At 41.9% G+C, this 16,606-nt stretch overlaps 1 protein-coding gene across 2 annotated transcripts in view; it reads left to right on the top strand.

Moving 5' to 3' along the window:
• The window catches only part of LOC143345870 (uncharacterized), a 44,967-nt gene extending 29,788 nt beyond the window's left edge, over positions 1–15,179 (top strand). For both annotated transcript variants that reach the window (XM_076773419.1, XM_076773418.1), the window contains 4 exons: positions 5,727–5,938; positions 8,514–8,605; positions 9,969–10,161; positions 10,771–15,179. In XM_076773419.1, the coding sequence (XP_076629534.1) occupies positions 5,727–5,938; positions 8,514–8,605; positions 9,969–10,161; positions 10,771–11,051 (778 nt within the window). In that variant the 3' untranslated portion in view covers positions 11,052–15,179. The remainder of the gene's footprint in view (positions 1–5,726; positions 5,939–8,513; positions 8,606–9,968; positions 10,162–10,770) is intronic.
• The last annotated feature ends 1,427 nt before the right edge of the window (positions 15,180–16,606 follow it).

Genomic DNA, 16,606 nt, shown 5'->3' with positions numbered 1-16,606 from the left:
ACGTACGTGACTCTTGGAAATTTCGAAACTAAGATGGCACATTGTTATTACTTGCCCGGGGCTCTGTTCGCAAGTACTCCTTCCGAAGTGCTCGATTCGCTGCGAAGAGGTTTCATTGGTCGTTGCAGATGGGTAAAGTAGCGATGAATTTGACGTTTAGGGTTGTTCATCCGCAGAGACTCGTTCCCGCATGTTTACGCAATGCTAAAAAAGCTTTCGAACGTTTTATCCGACCCGAGTGTTCACGAACGATTACGGAAAGTCGTTCTAGTCGAAGGGGATGCGCGGTAAAATGTAACTATTATTATTATCGACGGGAAAAGCTATTGTGGTCGTAATTGGGATAGCCAGAGAACAACGAAACCCACAAAATTTTAAGCATTAGTTTTGCAATTTAATCGAACACAGAGTATGAGATTTTAATGTTTTTGCAAGCAAGACGTAATTAATTTTATATAAATAATGAATTCTATTCGGCGCAACGTCGAGGTACGAGTCGGAGGATTCCATGATGGCCGATCTATCGAGACACTCGGGTTGTTACACGAATCATTACGTCGTGCAAGATCAGCTGCCCGTTTCGCGCGTTCAGTCCACTCTCCAAATAGACGGTGTAAATGTTTGCACCATTTTTTCGTTTTCTTACCAAGATCCCTCGTTTATATATAACTCTGCACCTTCAGCGCCATCTTCGAGCTTGGTTTACACACGTGCCAAGCTGGAGGAATGCACGAGCATTGTTCTTGGCCGGGAAGCAACGCTTTCTATCGCGATCCAACGAGAAGGAACCAACACAGCACATGTTTCGATAATCGCGAAAAGATGATCGTAATTCGAGGCTTTACATTAAGTTAATCGTAACACCTCGCCAACGAGAAATCTATTTTCTAAGTTGTAAAAATGTCTACGTAGAATTTTATCAAAACACGTTTTCGAGCCATGATCGATCAAACATTCAAACCGACGAACAAACAAAACCTATGAAAATACGCGTTTCGCTTCGGTATCGTTAAACAAACCTCAAAATATCGACTATTTTGGAGGCAAAATATCACAAAAATATCCACCCCCTCATAGATACACGCGTGCGTATAAATTTACGAGGGAGAAAAGAAAATATCGAGAACAGTATCGTTTACGATTACTGTTTGCAGACGTATTTAAAGGTATTTACTTGCAACGTGTTGCATTCTGTAGTCACGCGATTACAACCTAGCCATTAGCATTCCAAATGCATATTGCTCGAGCATGAAGCTGAACGTACCTCGTTTAATCTCTGGAATGATTGCGATCGTTTGTATGAAACGCGTTACATCGTCGCTAGCTTTTCAGCAGGGTTACGAGTAATTATTTCACGGCTCTTTGACGGGGCTGTTTTCGAATTCGCCATTAAATTGGAGTTTTATGTAATGTTCGCTGGTCTGGGTTATTCGGTTCCACATTGTGTCGCAGGGTTCGATCGATCCGACCATTATTTGCGATCGGTGATGAATCAACCTGCCAGAATTTTAATCGTGCTGTTTCGCTGGTCTGAATGGGTTGCGAAATCGTGTTTTATTAAACAGAAAAGGCAAATACTAAGGACGGTAATTTTGTTTCGGCTTTATAGATAATTCGAAGGTTTTCAAAATAATTAATAATGATACGTATTAATTATTATGTGGTATGTCGAATTTATTAGTTGTCGTTTTCAGCCTTCTGCGGAACAATATAAATGGAAATTATCGTACATAAACATACGCACGTATAATATATACAAAGTATGATCCTTGAACTAGTAGTTCATACTTTACATATCATGATGCTCTAAATAATAGAGCATTGATATATGTGTATTACGCAGTGACGTTTCTTTTAGCTTTATCTCATAAACGTGCCACTGCATCATAATAATTCTCTAATATTTAGAGTATCACGATATGCAAAGTACAAAGTATGTATAGTATTAATTCAAGGATTAAACTTTATTCGTATACGACCACTTTTTAAATGTATCTTATGGTTCCAAAATTGATTGTAATTTATGTAATTGATGTTTGGAATATTTTAGTCAAACAAAATTCATAAATAAATATTTAAGAAATCGGAATATGGAAAATATATTAGGATCTGCAGTATATTTTAAATATAAAGAATGCAAAATTGCATGTGCATGTTTTAATGCACTCTGCATATTATACACATAAAATACCGGTATACTAAAATATTTAATATTTTCCCTATCAAACGTTGTGCAAAAATGTTGCATGTTTTTAATATATTATGATATCTTTCGTTGATTTTGAATCTTTCAAAATAGAATTCCAATTCTATTTAATCTTGTCGTCGACAAAGTTGCAATAAATATAATTCTTGAATTAATAACCTATTTTATACTTCAGATACCATAACCTATTATCAGAATATTGTTATTTCATTACGATTCATGTGACATATCGCTCACAAAGTAGATATTACAGAAGGTTAACTCACCAATAATGTAATGTGTATTACGGGACGATATTATCATATTTAGTGGTTTATTAATGATTGATTCGATTTCCCTTGCGCAGTTAATGGAATTTATTGATATTTAGTAAAATGCAAAATATAAGAGCCGTAACTTCATTAATTGGAAAATGAAAGTATTATAAAGGTCGCAACGGTTCAACACGCTTGACAAGGAAAATTGCTAACTAATTACCATACATTGGATAAAATACTCGATATAATTTCTTTGCTCCTTTCGTGGCAATTATCACAAAAAACGATGTAATGCTCTGGGTATATACAGAGTGTTCGGCCACCCCTGAGAAAAATTTTAATGGCAGATTCTAGAGGCCAAACTTGTTAACGAAGCCACCATCAACAAATTGGTATTCTTGATTTATGTCTTATTTTGGCCTCTAGAATCTCCCATTAATATTTTTCCCAGGGGTGGCCGAACACCCTGTATAACTTTCAGATCGATTCATAAACTGACATTTATAAATTAAAAAAAGCTACTTTACGGGCGAATCTAAAATTTTTATTCGCCGTTCGAGAGTGAAATTTGCCCGACTCTGCACGCATTAAAATCCATTCTATCGAGGATCGTCCTGTAGCATCGCGTTCCGTTCGTTACGATCCGCTAGAACTTCAGATTTCTCGACACAACTCGAGCTTACGCACGCCAGACGTCGTAAAGTGCTTTCGTCGAGGCAGAGGGATGGAAAAAGGTTTTCCCCGTTTCATGCTCAGCGTCGCGTTTGATTGCGCCGAACCACCCACTGGCTTTGCGTTGATTTTCCACCCGACCCTCAGGCTAATCCCGCGTCTCTCGCCTCCTTTCCACGTGTTCGCTTTGTGCCCAACATCGATGCACGTAAATTCGTTTATTCCGCCGACGCAGGATCGATAAGGCTTGCGGCCGATCCTAGTCCAAGACATTCTCTGTGAACGTGAATCGATGGAAACTATCACAGACCCCTAAATCATTAAGGAGATATATTAAAATAGGTCGTACGGCCTCTGGTAATATTTAAAATTTCAAAGACTGTCGAAGCATTACAGAGAAGAATCTGCTAAGAATGTTTGGGTGTAGCTCGACTAATTTAGCAGGGGATTATGGCCTCGATATTGCTTCATTACCACGAACTTTCTACGTTTCTGTCGAGCATGTGCACTTATAGAGTCTCGCTGCTATGCCCTGAAAAGCGATTGGCGTTTCATGACATCGTAACTCGAAACATGCATGCTTGACATGGCATTTGCAACCCTCCAGGTTCACCCCTCTCCGGAACTCGTCTACGTCGCGATTAAGCACTCGAATAACGAGCGTGGAAACATTTCGACTCGCAGACGTTGTCAAGAAATAATCCATCTTCTTGAAAGTGACGAAAGACAGTCAATTTTGGGTAAAAAATATTTCGTCAGGTCGTAAATTTCAACGCTATGAGCAACGACTGTGTTAGTAAAAAAGTCTCGGTCGATCGTTCGATGGCAATTTCGCCAGCGTGGGACTTAATGTTTCGTGTAATGTGTTTTTTTGCTTTGTTTTTAATGATTTAAGAGCGCCGGGGGAATCGAATCGCCAGGGAAATTGATTTTACGGATATCACGGATTCGAATGCTCTTGGCCCATTAGCTTACAACCCTTCCAGCTATCACCTGACGGGAATAAACGTCAGGGAACGAGAATAGTCGGTTCTTATTGTTAGAAACTTCGCCGTCGGCGGGGTTCTAATTTCATCGTCTTTCTCTCGACGTCGAACGTAATGTCTGGACCGGTTTACGATAGAATAGAGGATATGTATGCTAAACGAACGAAGAATACGTTTCATAAATGAATATTTGCATAAGTGGATCAGTATAAATTAAATTTTAAACAGCGGAGAAAAACATTCCCTGCGAAATAGATCGATTTAAACGTGGAAACAATCTTTTATTATAATATTATATAAGTTTATGTGAACTTAAAAATGTTATAATTTGCATTCTAAACGAACGATGTACGCGCAATATACTTCGTCAAGCCTCAATCAATAAATTGGTATTTTTGATTTTCGTCTTACTTTGGCCTCTAGAATGTCCCATTAAAATTTTTCCCAGGGGTGAAAAGAGAAAAAACGTCGCCAAATATTAAAATTCAATTATCTCGAGAACGAAGTACCGTACGAGCAATTTTTATTCCACCCTATGGACGTATCGTTGCTCGTAGAATTACTCTTGCTCGATCGTGTGCACTATAAGCGCATAAAATCGCCGGCCTACTGACTTTTCCTGTTCACGAGTCGGTACGAAAGCGACGGCGATACGAATTTATTGTAGTTTCGCGTCGCGTTTGCTTCCGATTCATCGACCGCGCGATCGAAATGGAAGTCGACCTGAAAGCAAGCGAGAAAGACGAGGAACTCGAGGCTGGCTACCCGTTCGATGCGGTTAAAATGGAAATATGACATCGTTTCTCGATCCCCATGACATGCACGTTTCGAGGGCACCGCGACACAACTTCGATAAAATATTATTCCAGGAATATTTCCACGAACGTAATTTCCAATTCCCGCGTATTTCGATCGTTGGGTCGTCCTGCAACCGCAGACTTTTTCCCCAGGAACTAATAATTATCTCTCGAAACTATCGATCAACTTTGTCAGATCAATGGTCCGCGTGACCTCCTTCCAGCCCGCGCAACAGTAGCAATTCTTTCGAGGGTGAAATAATACTTTAACGATTCGACGTTTCCTTCCGTTGCTGCTCGCGATGCAAAGGGCGACTGTTTAGAGAGAAACAGGACTGACGATAAATCTTATCGTTCTTTCGAAGCACGCGGTGAATCGTTGTAGCTCGAAACTGTCGATTAACTTTATCGCATCGGTGTTTGGCGCAGGGCCAATTTAATTGGAAGCTGTTCGAACGACTGCGTTAAAGCACGATCTTCCAGATCAGGGATTCTCGATGGGAATTGTACAACTTCCAAAGGGACCGCGGAAAACATTAAAATAAATGCAAGCTTGATATCGACGTCGGGTTACAAAAACGCTCGATTGAATTTCGGTTGTTATAATGATATAAAGAATATGTTCCTTGTTTCTTCGACCACCCGGCCCGTGGTCTCCAGTTTGTAAAGTAGCGATCTAGGGTCTGTTAACTTTGGCGGAACATCTGTCCGTCCGCCGCAGCTATTCTATCCGAATTGGCCACGTTCCAAAGCCTTCGAAACTTGCAACCGACGATGCCACGAACTCTCGATCGTCTTTGTGTTGCAGGAACAGTAATGTATCGGGCGAGAGGTCACCGTTCGAGGGGTCCTGTTGCAGCGGACAGGGTGTCGCCGGGGATAGCGACGAGAGCGACGAGATGCAAGAAGAGATCCCAAAGTACAGAGTCGTTTTGCTCGGTGACTCAGGCGTGGGGAAAACTGCTCTGGTTTCGCAGTTCATGACCAGCGAGTATATGAACACGTACGACGCCAGTCTAGGTAAATGTTTCAAATGATTAATGTTCCTACGGTCAGTGTCGGCGTCTCAAGCGTTCTGCTCCTAACCTTGTATCTCGAATAGTATTCTACTACAACGATTCTTTTTACCACTTTCTTGTTTTCCAATTTTTCAGCGAAGGAACTATCAAAATTTTCCGGGGTAAAAATTAAAAAATATATTCCTACGTGTTTTGGGCATAATTAGAATTTTTTTTCATTCGCAAGAGAACGCCATTACACTTTTACAATCGTGGCTGTTTTTCAGCGTCTCTTTCAGGTTTTGTTTATTAGTGGTCTGGGGAATACGCGTCGTTTATATAACGAATAAATTTACTCCCTTTTCATCCACGTTACCCTTTCATCGCTACATCTTCCTTTTGTTTCGATCTTGAATCGCGTTACGTGTACAATCGAGACTATTTAATATTCCGGAATTTTACAGCTATTCGAATTGAACGTTTCCTAAACGGAATGAATCTTAAATAAATTTCCTTTCCTCCTGTCGAAAAGCAGCGGCTTGCAGCCGAAAAATGCGAGCGAGTTCGTTTCTTTTTATCGCGTCGGTTTTTAATACTTTTAAGCTTGCGATTTATAACAGTGACGTCAAACGAATGGCGTTTGCACCAATTTTGGCGCGCGATAAAATTCTTTGGTCGTCGAACGGAAAAATGGAAAAGGCTTTTCGGAGTAAATTCGTTGGAAGTAAGCACGTCAAATAGAGTTTTCCCGGAACTAATTGCTCGCGTATATCGGTAACTAAATTTTGTCCACGAGCCGCGGCTGAGCGTAAAGAGGGTTGAAATTAATAATAAAGCAAAGGATAAAGGGGTTGCGTCGTCGTGTTTCGTTTGACTCCGGTCTGTTTTGTTTTTTCCCCTGTCTCTATTGAAGCTTTTGGAGCACAGTTGAAGCACGTTAACGAGATTGTCTGAAAATGAGCACTCTTTTCTTCGCGCGGAGACAACGAAATTGTCCAGATGTTATTCGTGCACGCAAACGAGTCCTTCTGGAGCGACTTCGTTCGCATTTCCACGCTCGTGGTCGCGGTTTCGTCGTACAGAATAAATTTTCTACGCTCATTACCACGGCGAGAAAGCTTGCCAGCAGAAACGACGAAGTTCTTACCGATCGAAAGAGAATTTTAATCTTTCCGAGGGAAATTGAAATCATCCCCTAGCGTTTGAAAACACGAAGGAAATCTCTCATCAGCGTGTCTCGTTTAGAAGTAGTTTCGCTGTTACACGAGCAACGTTAATTATAAATGCACGCGTGAGATCACAGCAAAGGCTCCGATTTAACGAATGTTTCCATTGCCTGGCCGCCTTTCAGAGCTATCCGTGGCGACCAGGCTACTTTTAATTAATTTCTTTCGTTCCCGGGTCTGTTCATCGGTCTCTCCTGACCTCCCGTTTCGGTTCCTACGACCTCACAACGCCCACAGAATTTAATTCGAACACCCTGTTCACCAAATTGTATAATTTTTCCAATTAGACAATTATATTGCATTCATTTTCTTTTTCTCGTAGAAACTCGTGGTGTCAAATTCATCTTCGTTTGACCTTCGACAGCGCCATAGGGGCCAAAAGATCGCGCATACGTGAGATTTCCCATTTAGACCCACCCTATTCAAGTTCACCCCTTTATCGTGCAAAAAACTGCGACTATGGTCGAGGCGTTTTTCCCTCCTGTACATCCAAAGAAACCGAAACGATGTCATTTTGTTTTCTCGGCTTAAGGGGGATAACGCAATTTATCTGCAAGCTTGTTTATCTGCAAAAAATATTAATTTTATCTACAATTATATATCATTAAGGTTAAACGATCAATGACGCAACGACGTTAGTCATCGTTCAGGCGTCTTCCTCGAGGAAAGTCGTATTTATAATTTTGTAAGCAGACCACCTCCTCTCTGTTCTCGTTGAAACAAACGCGATCCGCGCGGTCAGCGTTAATGGAAGTTTCGTGTAGCTCTGTCAATGCAGATCGTTAACAGGTACTCCTCGATGCTGCAGGTGTATCTGCTTGTCGGCACAGATGCGCTTATTACAGGACAATAATTATATACATTCTACGACCCGCAGAAGCGATTACGCTCACTTCCATTCCTTCGTATTCATCGCGCGCGTTTGTGTTTCGAGCAGTCGTCGCTTTAATAACGTTATTGCTCCGAGTCCTTTACGATGATATTACGCACACCGACGCGAACAGAGCCTTATTGTCCCTTACAATTTGAACATTGGTCTCCTTTTTCGTTAAGAAAGCGCTAAAGCTTGCGTAACGCGCTGACTTACACGCCAAACCCCTCAAATTGGTATTTATTCGCGACGTGTCTCGCAAAAGCTCTGTTTCGTGGTATTTGAGTTAGAAACTTTTCTTTGTTTGCACGTCTGAGATGTCGATACAGCCTGTACGATATTACGAAAATATGTTTTTGATATAGAAAAAAAATTAGAACGAGCAAGATATTATTTTATCGAGTTCCAAGTAACTTGAGGCGCGCGAAGGATATTTTTCCGATTTAGGGGAAACAAATTGAGGATCGAGGAAGTTAACCACGGGCCATATTGTGTTGCAGACGACGAATTCGGCGAGAAGACAGTCTCGATTCTGCTGGACGGAGAGGAGTCGGAAATGGTGTTCATCGATCATCCCCACGTGGAGATGAGCGTAAGTAGCGTTCTCGTTTCGAACACTGCGTACGCCTACGCGCTGCAACATGCGTATGAAACCCTGGGAACGCGCTTTCCCTGGCAATTAAACGTTTTCGCGAGAACCGACTGCGTTTCGAATTAATTTCAAAGCCTGCAGCAGTGGACAGGTTTCATTGATACCACGTTTCCCCGATTCAAGCTCATAATTTACCAATTTATCAACAGGACGGAGCTAAAAACTTCTTTGGACTATCCAAAGTGCCTGAAAAATCGTAACTATGGTCACGAATTTCCTGTTGCTAATGGTGATAAATGAACAGAGTTTTTGGAAACTAGGCGAATGTCGCTATTTTCAATGTCAGTAGCTCCTCCAACATCCTACGTTTCAAATGATTTTATCGTTTCTAAAACAGTTGCGTTCCAAGTTGGAGCCTCCAGCCTCCCAATCAACAATTTACTAAACATTTCCATTGTTCACCATACGTTTTCAACGTAACTCTATTGCATTAATTTGTAATGCAGTGTCGTCGATATAGTTGGATGCACACCAATCCTATGAGTTTTAGTACAAAGCAGTAGAAATACGCTTCAATAGGGGAAACAGTATTCTAACAAAGTTTCCCAACGCTCGAGCAATAGGAAGTTCGAGTACGAAAATGTTGGTATAATAAACTACTGGAAAAAATGTGAATTCTATTGTATTTTATTAGAAGTAATTGAACATTGTCCACTGCAATTAATTACATCGGAATGTAGACGACGTTTAATTTCTCCTTTGATATTCGTAATTATGTTCTGTAAGAGCGGGTTTCCACGCTATTGGGCGCAAAGCTTCTCGGTTTTCGTTCCCGTCGAAACTATTCAACAACGTAGTAATTGCTTCGCGAAAGACTCCGGCTCGAACCCATAGAAACTGGCCAACCGGTTTTGCTCGAGCAATTCGGCATTACTAGAGAACAAAATCTAATGAGTTTTTCTTAGAAGATCAATTGCGGTTATTCGTCGGCGTCTTAAGGAGTTTGACCAGTTTCGAAACAAACGAAAAATCGATTTTCCATGTTCCTACGATGGGGCTGAAAGACAAGGTGGCTTCTAGAAACTTTTAGAGATGAAAATTTGGTGAAAATTTTAATTTCACTCGACTGGTTTGCTAAATAAAATTGAAACGAACGTAGAAGCGTGGCAAGCGATACGACAGCGGAAGTCGAGGATCGCTTACGTGCTTTGAAACTTTGCAACAGTTCTCTTCGCCAGAAGTTTCGAGACACGGTCGGGTCTCCGAAGTGGACAGACTCCTTAACAGTTGGCGAGTGGTAAAATAGAAAACGCGAGAACGTGTCTGATACAGAGAGATAAACGACTTGATCAATTTCGCGCAGGTGGAGAACTCTTTGTCGACGTACGAGCCCCACGCCTGTATCGTCGTCTACTCCATCGTGTCTACGACGAGCTTCGAAGTGGCCGGGGAGATATTAAATTACTTGTGGAGGGAGCACTACACTCAGGAACGATTCGTTATCGTCGTTGGCAATAAGTCCGATCTCGTGAGAAGTCGCACAATCTCGTCGAACAGTAAGATCCTCGAGTCAGACTAATTGCGCAGGGTGGACCAATCGCAATTAGCATCTTCAACGTCGAAGCGAGGGAGGACATCTCCATCGCCCTGAATATTACGTTGAATTTTCAGGTTTTTATTAAATTGAATGCAGCCACGTTAAAACTTTTCTAAAATTTATTTCGAAATAAATTACAAATTATAGTATAATATCCGTTCACCGCGTTTATATCGAAATTGCTAATCGTTATTGCTTTACCCTGCACGCAAGATGTTTCGATAAATTTTAATCTATTAGGATTAGAGAGAAGGTATCCGTCAACTGGCTGAACGGTCCAATCAATAGAATATTAGTTCGATGAATCGGTAATCCGGACTTAAATCCTGGTTCGAGCTGATTCGAATTTAAATGCTCGATTGCTCTCTCTCTCTCTCGTTGGAAATAAAAATTTTCAACGCGTCGAGGGCGCGAATTTCCAATTTTTGATTGATCCCCGCGCTAGAAAACCGAAAATCCTAGGATATCGGCGTCGAGCGTTTTCAAAGGCGGATGAGACTTGAACGAACCGTCTGGAATTTCGATGAGAACCTCAGGACGGAGTTAGAAATTCCGTGTTGTTTCGCAGAGGGAAAGCTGCTGGCTACGTCGAGGGACTGCAAGTTCATCGAGACGTCCAGCGGCATACAGCACAACGTGGACGAGCTTTTGGTGGGCGTTCTGAAGCAGATACGGCTTCGCGAGACGCGCGACAAGAAGCTGAAACGACGGGGCAGCAAGGGGAGGATCCTCTCGAAGCTGCACGGTAGCAAATCCGCTCTTAGTTTGAATCTCGCCAGGGAAATACTGAGCAAGATCTGCTTGAACGACAGCAAGAGCAAGAGCTGCGAGAATCTGCATGTGCTCTAAGAACGCGATGCTCCGAGTTTCTTTGAGTCGTTGTAAATATCGATAGATCGAACCGTGTAACCTGTAATTCTAGGAACGTGAACCCATTAAGCACCAAATTATTATTTAATTGTTACGTGAAATGTCGGTTTTGTTTAAACCCTGAAAATCTCGCGATATTCAAGTAAAATTCGATGTAAATAAGTGTTATTCGAGCTTAAGTGAGACACTGGTACTTGATGGGTCGATCAAATTTGATCACGATCGAGTGAGTTTTTCCAACGCGAGATCGCGAACTGGTAGAAACGATTTTCCTTGTGCACAAAATGCTCCCCGATTGTTCTCTCTCGTCATTCTTTCCATTGTAACGATTTTAAGCCTACGCGCAGCATCCTGCAGATTCGATGGGCTGCTCGAATAAGAAAAGTTTCGCCCTTCCAATCGTGCCACGTCCCTCGAATAATATTTGCTTTGCCTTCCGTTTGCCCGTCAGTGGTAGGTAAACACTGTTCGGAGTCGTAGGAAACAGGTGGAAATGCGATTGACGGCGAACACACTTCGTCACGTGTGTGCTCCGAGATGTTCGAAACATATCGTACGCGTGGCTGCGAAATCAATTTATGAGGAACACGTTTCACGCAGCTTGGAACCCAGAGGCAGCGAAAGATATTAGGTAAGTATTCAACTTGCAAGAAGAAATTCTGATCAATTTATATGTGAAATGGAACACGCGTGGACGCGTGTTTCCACGAATCATAGGGGATCCAAAACCCACGATAATCCACCTTGAGGACGATAGGAGCGATAAAAAATGGTCGTTACTGAAAACAAACTAAAATCGAATTTAAAAATAAATCTATAAAAAAAGCTTATGACCGATGTCGTGCATGACATTTTGCCAAAACACAGTAGCTTGAAACGTAAAGTTAAATTAAATTTACGATGCCTCCAACCCGACAGCTCTCGTCAACTGCGCCAAGACACCTCCAATGGATAAAAAAAGAAAGAAATTTAAATAGCTAGCAAAAATAAAAGACCGTCACGTACGGTGTCATGGCGCTGAAATTTCGTTTCAGCGTTTCGTGGCTCGACCTCGCTCTCCCCTTTATCCACGGGCAATTTTTCACGGCCATGCTTGTCGACCGGAAATCAGAGCGTAGTTCCACTTGGGAATTGATTGCGGACCAATATGCGCCGCGGCGGAGTTCGACGCCAGGCGTCGAAATTAGAATCGAAGACGAACGACCGACGTACGACAATCCCGGTAAATTTGGCGACTCTTTACTCGGTTCGATTATTTATTAGGACCTAATGGGCAACACGTGTTCCTCGTCTCTCTCGTTGCAAGCACAAAATGGCTACACAGACTTCGAACGATGTTATTCGCGAACCTCGAGGACAGATCGCTGTACAGGTTGTCTCATTTAACGCTAGATTTACGGAACCTCGACAATTTCAGGGGTTTCGGATTCCATACTTAACGCTAGATTTACGGACATCCGTTGCGTCCACGTTTACATTAAAATGCAATTTCTCTTTTAACGAGGACAAATCATACCATTGCATCGATTACCCCTTTGACGTGCGATTTAATCCCAAATAATTTTTCAATCGTATACTATTTGAATTTAAATCGTTTCGAATCTTAGACAAGAAATATTCCCATAATATGGGTCGTTAGTTTCAGCCCTAGCCGTAGTTTGTATCCGAATCCAGCCATGGCCGTGCCAAACAGTCGCTTTCAAGAGTTTTCCAATAATTACCCCTAATTCCAGAGTGTTTTGGCCGTCGATGAAAAGCGGTACGTTTGTTGGCTCGACCGATTTAATTAATTACATTAAATTGACTCGTCCAGGATTTTGTTGATGGCAATTTCTACCTCCCACTCCGCCCTTGTCGTTGGCTGACGCGTTTCGTGCGTACGAGCGAACAAATATGTTTAACGTGCCCTTAATCCAATTTGATCTCGTCGATCGTTGGCTTTCCAAAAAAAAAAGAAACAAAAAAGAATGAAAATATTTTCTACCAAGTTACAATACGCGATTTTTCCATACGCGGTTGGAAGACGCTCGATCGATTTCCGTTTCGTTTCCTTCGGCCGCGAACTCGAAGAATCCCCTTTCCGGAAACGTGGATAAGGTTCTCGAGGAAACAGCATTCAATCGAGTAGGGACGGCCTAAAAACGTACAAGACGGGAGGAACGTCTCTCCCTGTCAATATATGAGAGCGTGTGTGTGGGAGTGTGTGCGTAGAATTGATTGTATCGTTTTCGACGAGGCTGGGACGATTGCCCTGATAACGATGGGAAATACTGCAGCCACTGATAATTTGATAAGCGCTTAGCATATCGAACCTTCTAGTAGAAACTGTCGATTTTTCGTCGATCGTGTTCGACGCGTCGACAGCCGCTTGGAATCGTTTATTCGAAATATTTCGAACGTTACTGGTCACTGGGAATGGTATAAAATATAAAACACATTCGTTGGACTTGTAAATATCTCTTTTTCGTAACATAGTTCGAGGGAACAGTCGACGCGTCAACCCGTTCGAAACTTTCACTTAAAAGCGATCGTTCTCGTTGTCTTCTGGAGGAGAATCATGGATTCCTCGAGGTCAAAACTATTACTATCGTATCTGATCGTACGCGTTAACAGTGCACTCGAGCTTAAATATAATTCGAGCGACCAATGTGCTTCGAGTAATGTCTCAACGGATGCATAGTCGGGCACGAGAATTCACAGTTCGGTGTAAAGATGTAAGATAATCGTAATTCTTTGATTGAAAACGTGCGTTTTTACTTCGAAGAAGCTACGGTGATCTTTCATTATGCGTTTAACATGAAATAGGTTCATTACTATTATCTACTTAATAGTGAGATACATTAAAATTTTGCACCAATAAATATTTACGAACTTTCTCACAGTTTTGTGTCCTGATACGGTGAAATATCGATAATAGAACCCAAACGCTCCAGTTCGTATAACATTGGAATTTTTTAACGTCGTTCGCGATTCTCGATGAAGCTTGATATTAAAGCAGCACCTCCCTCCCCCGCGACGCTTATGCATTGTCGATCGTCCCGCTATAATCGCGGAGATGCATACTTCAGAGCCATATCATGGATACCCCAAAAGGTTGGTCTATTTTTATATGAGCAAGTTCGTCTGACACGTTTCATTGCAATCCGTCATCCGCATGATCGACGTTTTTCTACTTCGTAAGAACGATATCTCGAGCGCGAGGGAATCGTGCAGGGAATGGGTCCCCCCTTCCCTCCGAACGATAGTCTTTCAACCCTTCGACTATAAACTCCGAGTCCAGGGTACAATAATAATTTTGGAACAGCTTGAACGAATAGGGGAATCAAATTATGGAAATTGAGGATCGCGTAGCAGCGAAAGGGTTGAGACTATCGTTCAACCCTCTATAATAAAATTTTTACTTGGCTTCTGGACATAATTGTACGATAGGAATACCGACTAACATTAATAGTAGGATATAAATTAAAACGCAAACTTTCCACCGTACCCAGCCTGGTGCAAGAAATTGTAAAATAGTTGGGGACAAAATGTTTGTAGACCGTGTACTATAATTTTAATCCTCGGACGGCGAACTTGGACCCATTGTGATCCTAATCGGAATTTTATTATTTTACTACTTTGGTACAAGGCTTTTACTTTATTATTACTCTACTTGTAAAGTCTGTTGTCTTTGGTATTTATTAAAAACCGGAACTTTGGAACGACTTCGCTAGGATACAAATGAAACGCAAAGTCCGCTGGGCGAGGGTTACACTTACAGTTTATACGTATCCATATCTCAGAGATAAACTATTAAGTTCAAATTTAAAAAAATATTGTATTTTAAGTAGCAATGAATAATATATTCGTTAAATAAGAATATTTCTATTCTAAAAGATTTGGACTTAACGTAGTTTGCCTTCGATAACAGAATGATATCGAAAAGAATGTAGATCGTATACGAGTTCGAAGCCATCGCGAGATTATAGAGGGTTAATGGGAAGAGTTAACGTTGACAGGAATCATTGTCCTTCCATGTTCCGGAATTATTATCCTTGAAAAGTACCTGCACGTTCGCACGACAATCAACTTATTTTGCTAACTATCGTATTGTACTCGATATCTGTAGTAGAACTTAGACATTACGTGTTTACGTCGAAATAAAAGCAATATGCGTGATAAAAGTTTTTTATTTCATTGCGTCTATCTCGAAGACAAACGAAGACAGACTTATGCAAGGCGGATCGCAGCCAATTCGCTAATATTATTTAGTTTTTAATTAACAATTGCATTACCCAGCTAAGAGTGATACGATTATTAATTAAACGTTAAATAATATTACCCAGGTCTCACCACGAGGAGGTTGCTGCGAGTGGAGACCCAAAGGGAGATAGATGGAATCCAAGTTCCATCGATCTCCCTTTCGCAATTTTACAATCTGAATGACTAAACTAAGAAGATAGAAGGAACCCGAGTCCCTCCGATCTTCTAGTTTAGTTGTGCCAAGTAATTGTTTGGTTTAAAGAAGAGTGAAGCTAAGTCGTGAGAGACGCGACGCGACGCGATGCTGAACCGTACAGCGGATCTTTCGAATCGAACCTACTGCACTTGCTAACTCGATCTCTTTAGAAAAATGGATGCTGCATCCCTGAATCGAGGTCTCCATTTCTCCAACGCAACCCGCCGGGAGCCCGAAGGACCCGACTTAGGCTGTCTGACAAAGAGAGAGTACCTGAGACAGGAACGACTCCCGCTGGAAGGTGTGCGTTTCCGCAGGATACGGAAACTCCACACCTTCCAGCGAAGAAACATTTCCCTTCAATCGAGCTACCAAGAGAAGGCGGTTAGATCTTCCGGACCAACTGGACGGCCGATCACATGTTTCGTTCGTCGAAACAGCGGTGATCGAAGCGAGAAACGAGAGAACGAGTCGAGTGAAGCTACTTGTTAAACAATTACTTGGCACACGGAGACGCGTACAATGGTCGTCGATGCTTAAGTCTAGTTTAATTATACCAAGTAATTATTTGATTTAAAGAGGAGTGAAGCTAAGTCGTGAGAGACGCGACGCGACGCGATGCTGAACCGTACAGCGGATCTTTCGAATCGAACCTACTGCACTTGCTAACTCGATCTCTTTAGAAAAATGGATGCTGCATCCCTGAATCGAGGTCTCCATTTCTCCAACGCAACCCGCCGGGAGCCCGAAGGACCCGACTTAGGCTGTCTGACAAAGAGAGAGTACCTGAGACAGGAACGACTTCCGCTGGAAGGTGTGCGTTTCCGCAGGATACGGAAACTCCACACCTTCCAGCGAAGAAACATTTCCCTTCAATCGAGCTACCAAGAGAAGGCGGTTAGATCTTCCGGACCAACTGGACGGCCGATCACATGTTTCGTTCGTCGAAACAGCGGTGATCGAAGCGAGAAACGAGAGAACGAGTCGAGTGAAGCTACTTGTTAAACAATTACTTGGCATACGGAGACGCGTACAATGGTCGTCGAAGCTTAAGTCTAGTTTAATTGTACCAAGCAATTGTTTTGTTTAAAAAGAG

The sequence above is a fragment of the Colletes latitarsis genome, chromosome 9, assembly GCF_051014445.1.
Source record: "Colletes latitarsis isolate SP2378_abdomen chromosome 9, iyColLati1, whole genome shotgun sequence".
Lineage (NCBI taxonomy): Eukaryota > Metazoa > Arthropoda > Insecta > Hymenoptera > Colletidae > Colletes > Colletes latitarsis.
This window is presented reverse-complemented; position numbering and strand designations above follow the sequence as displayed.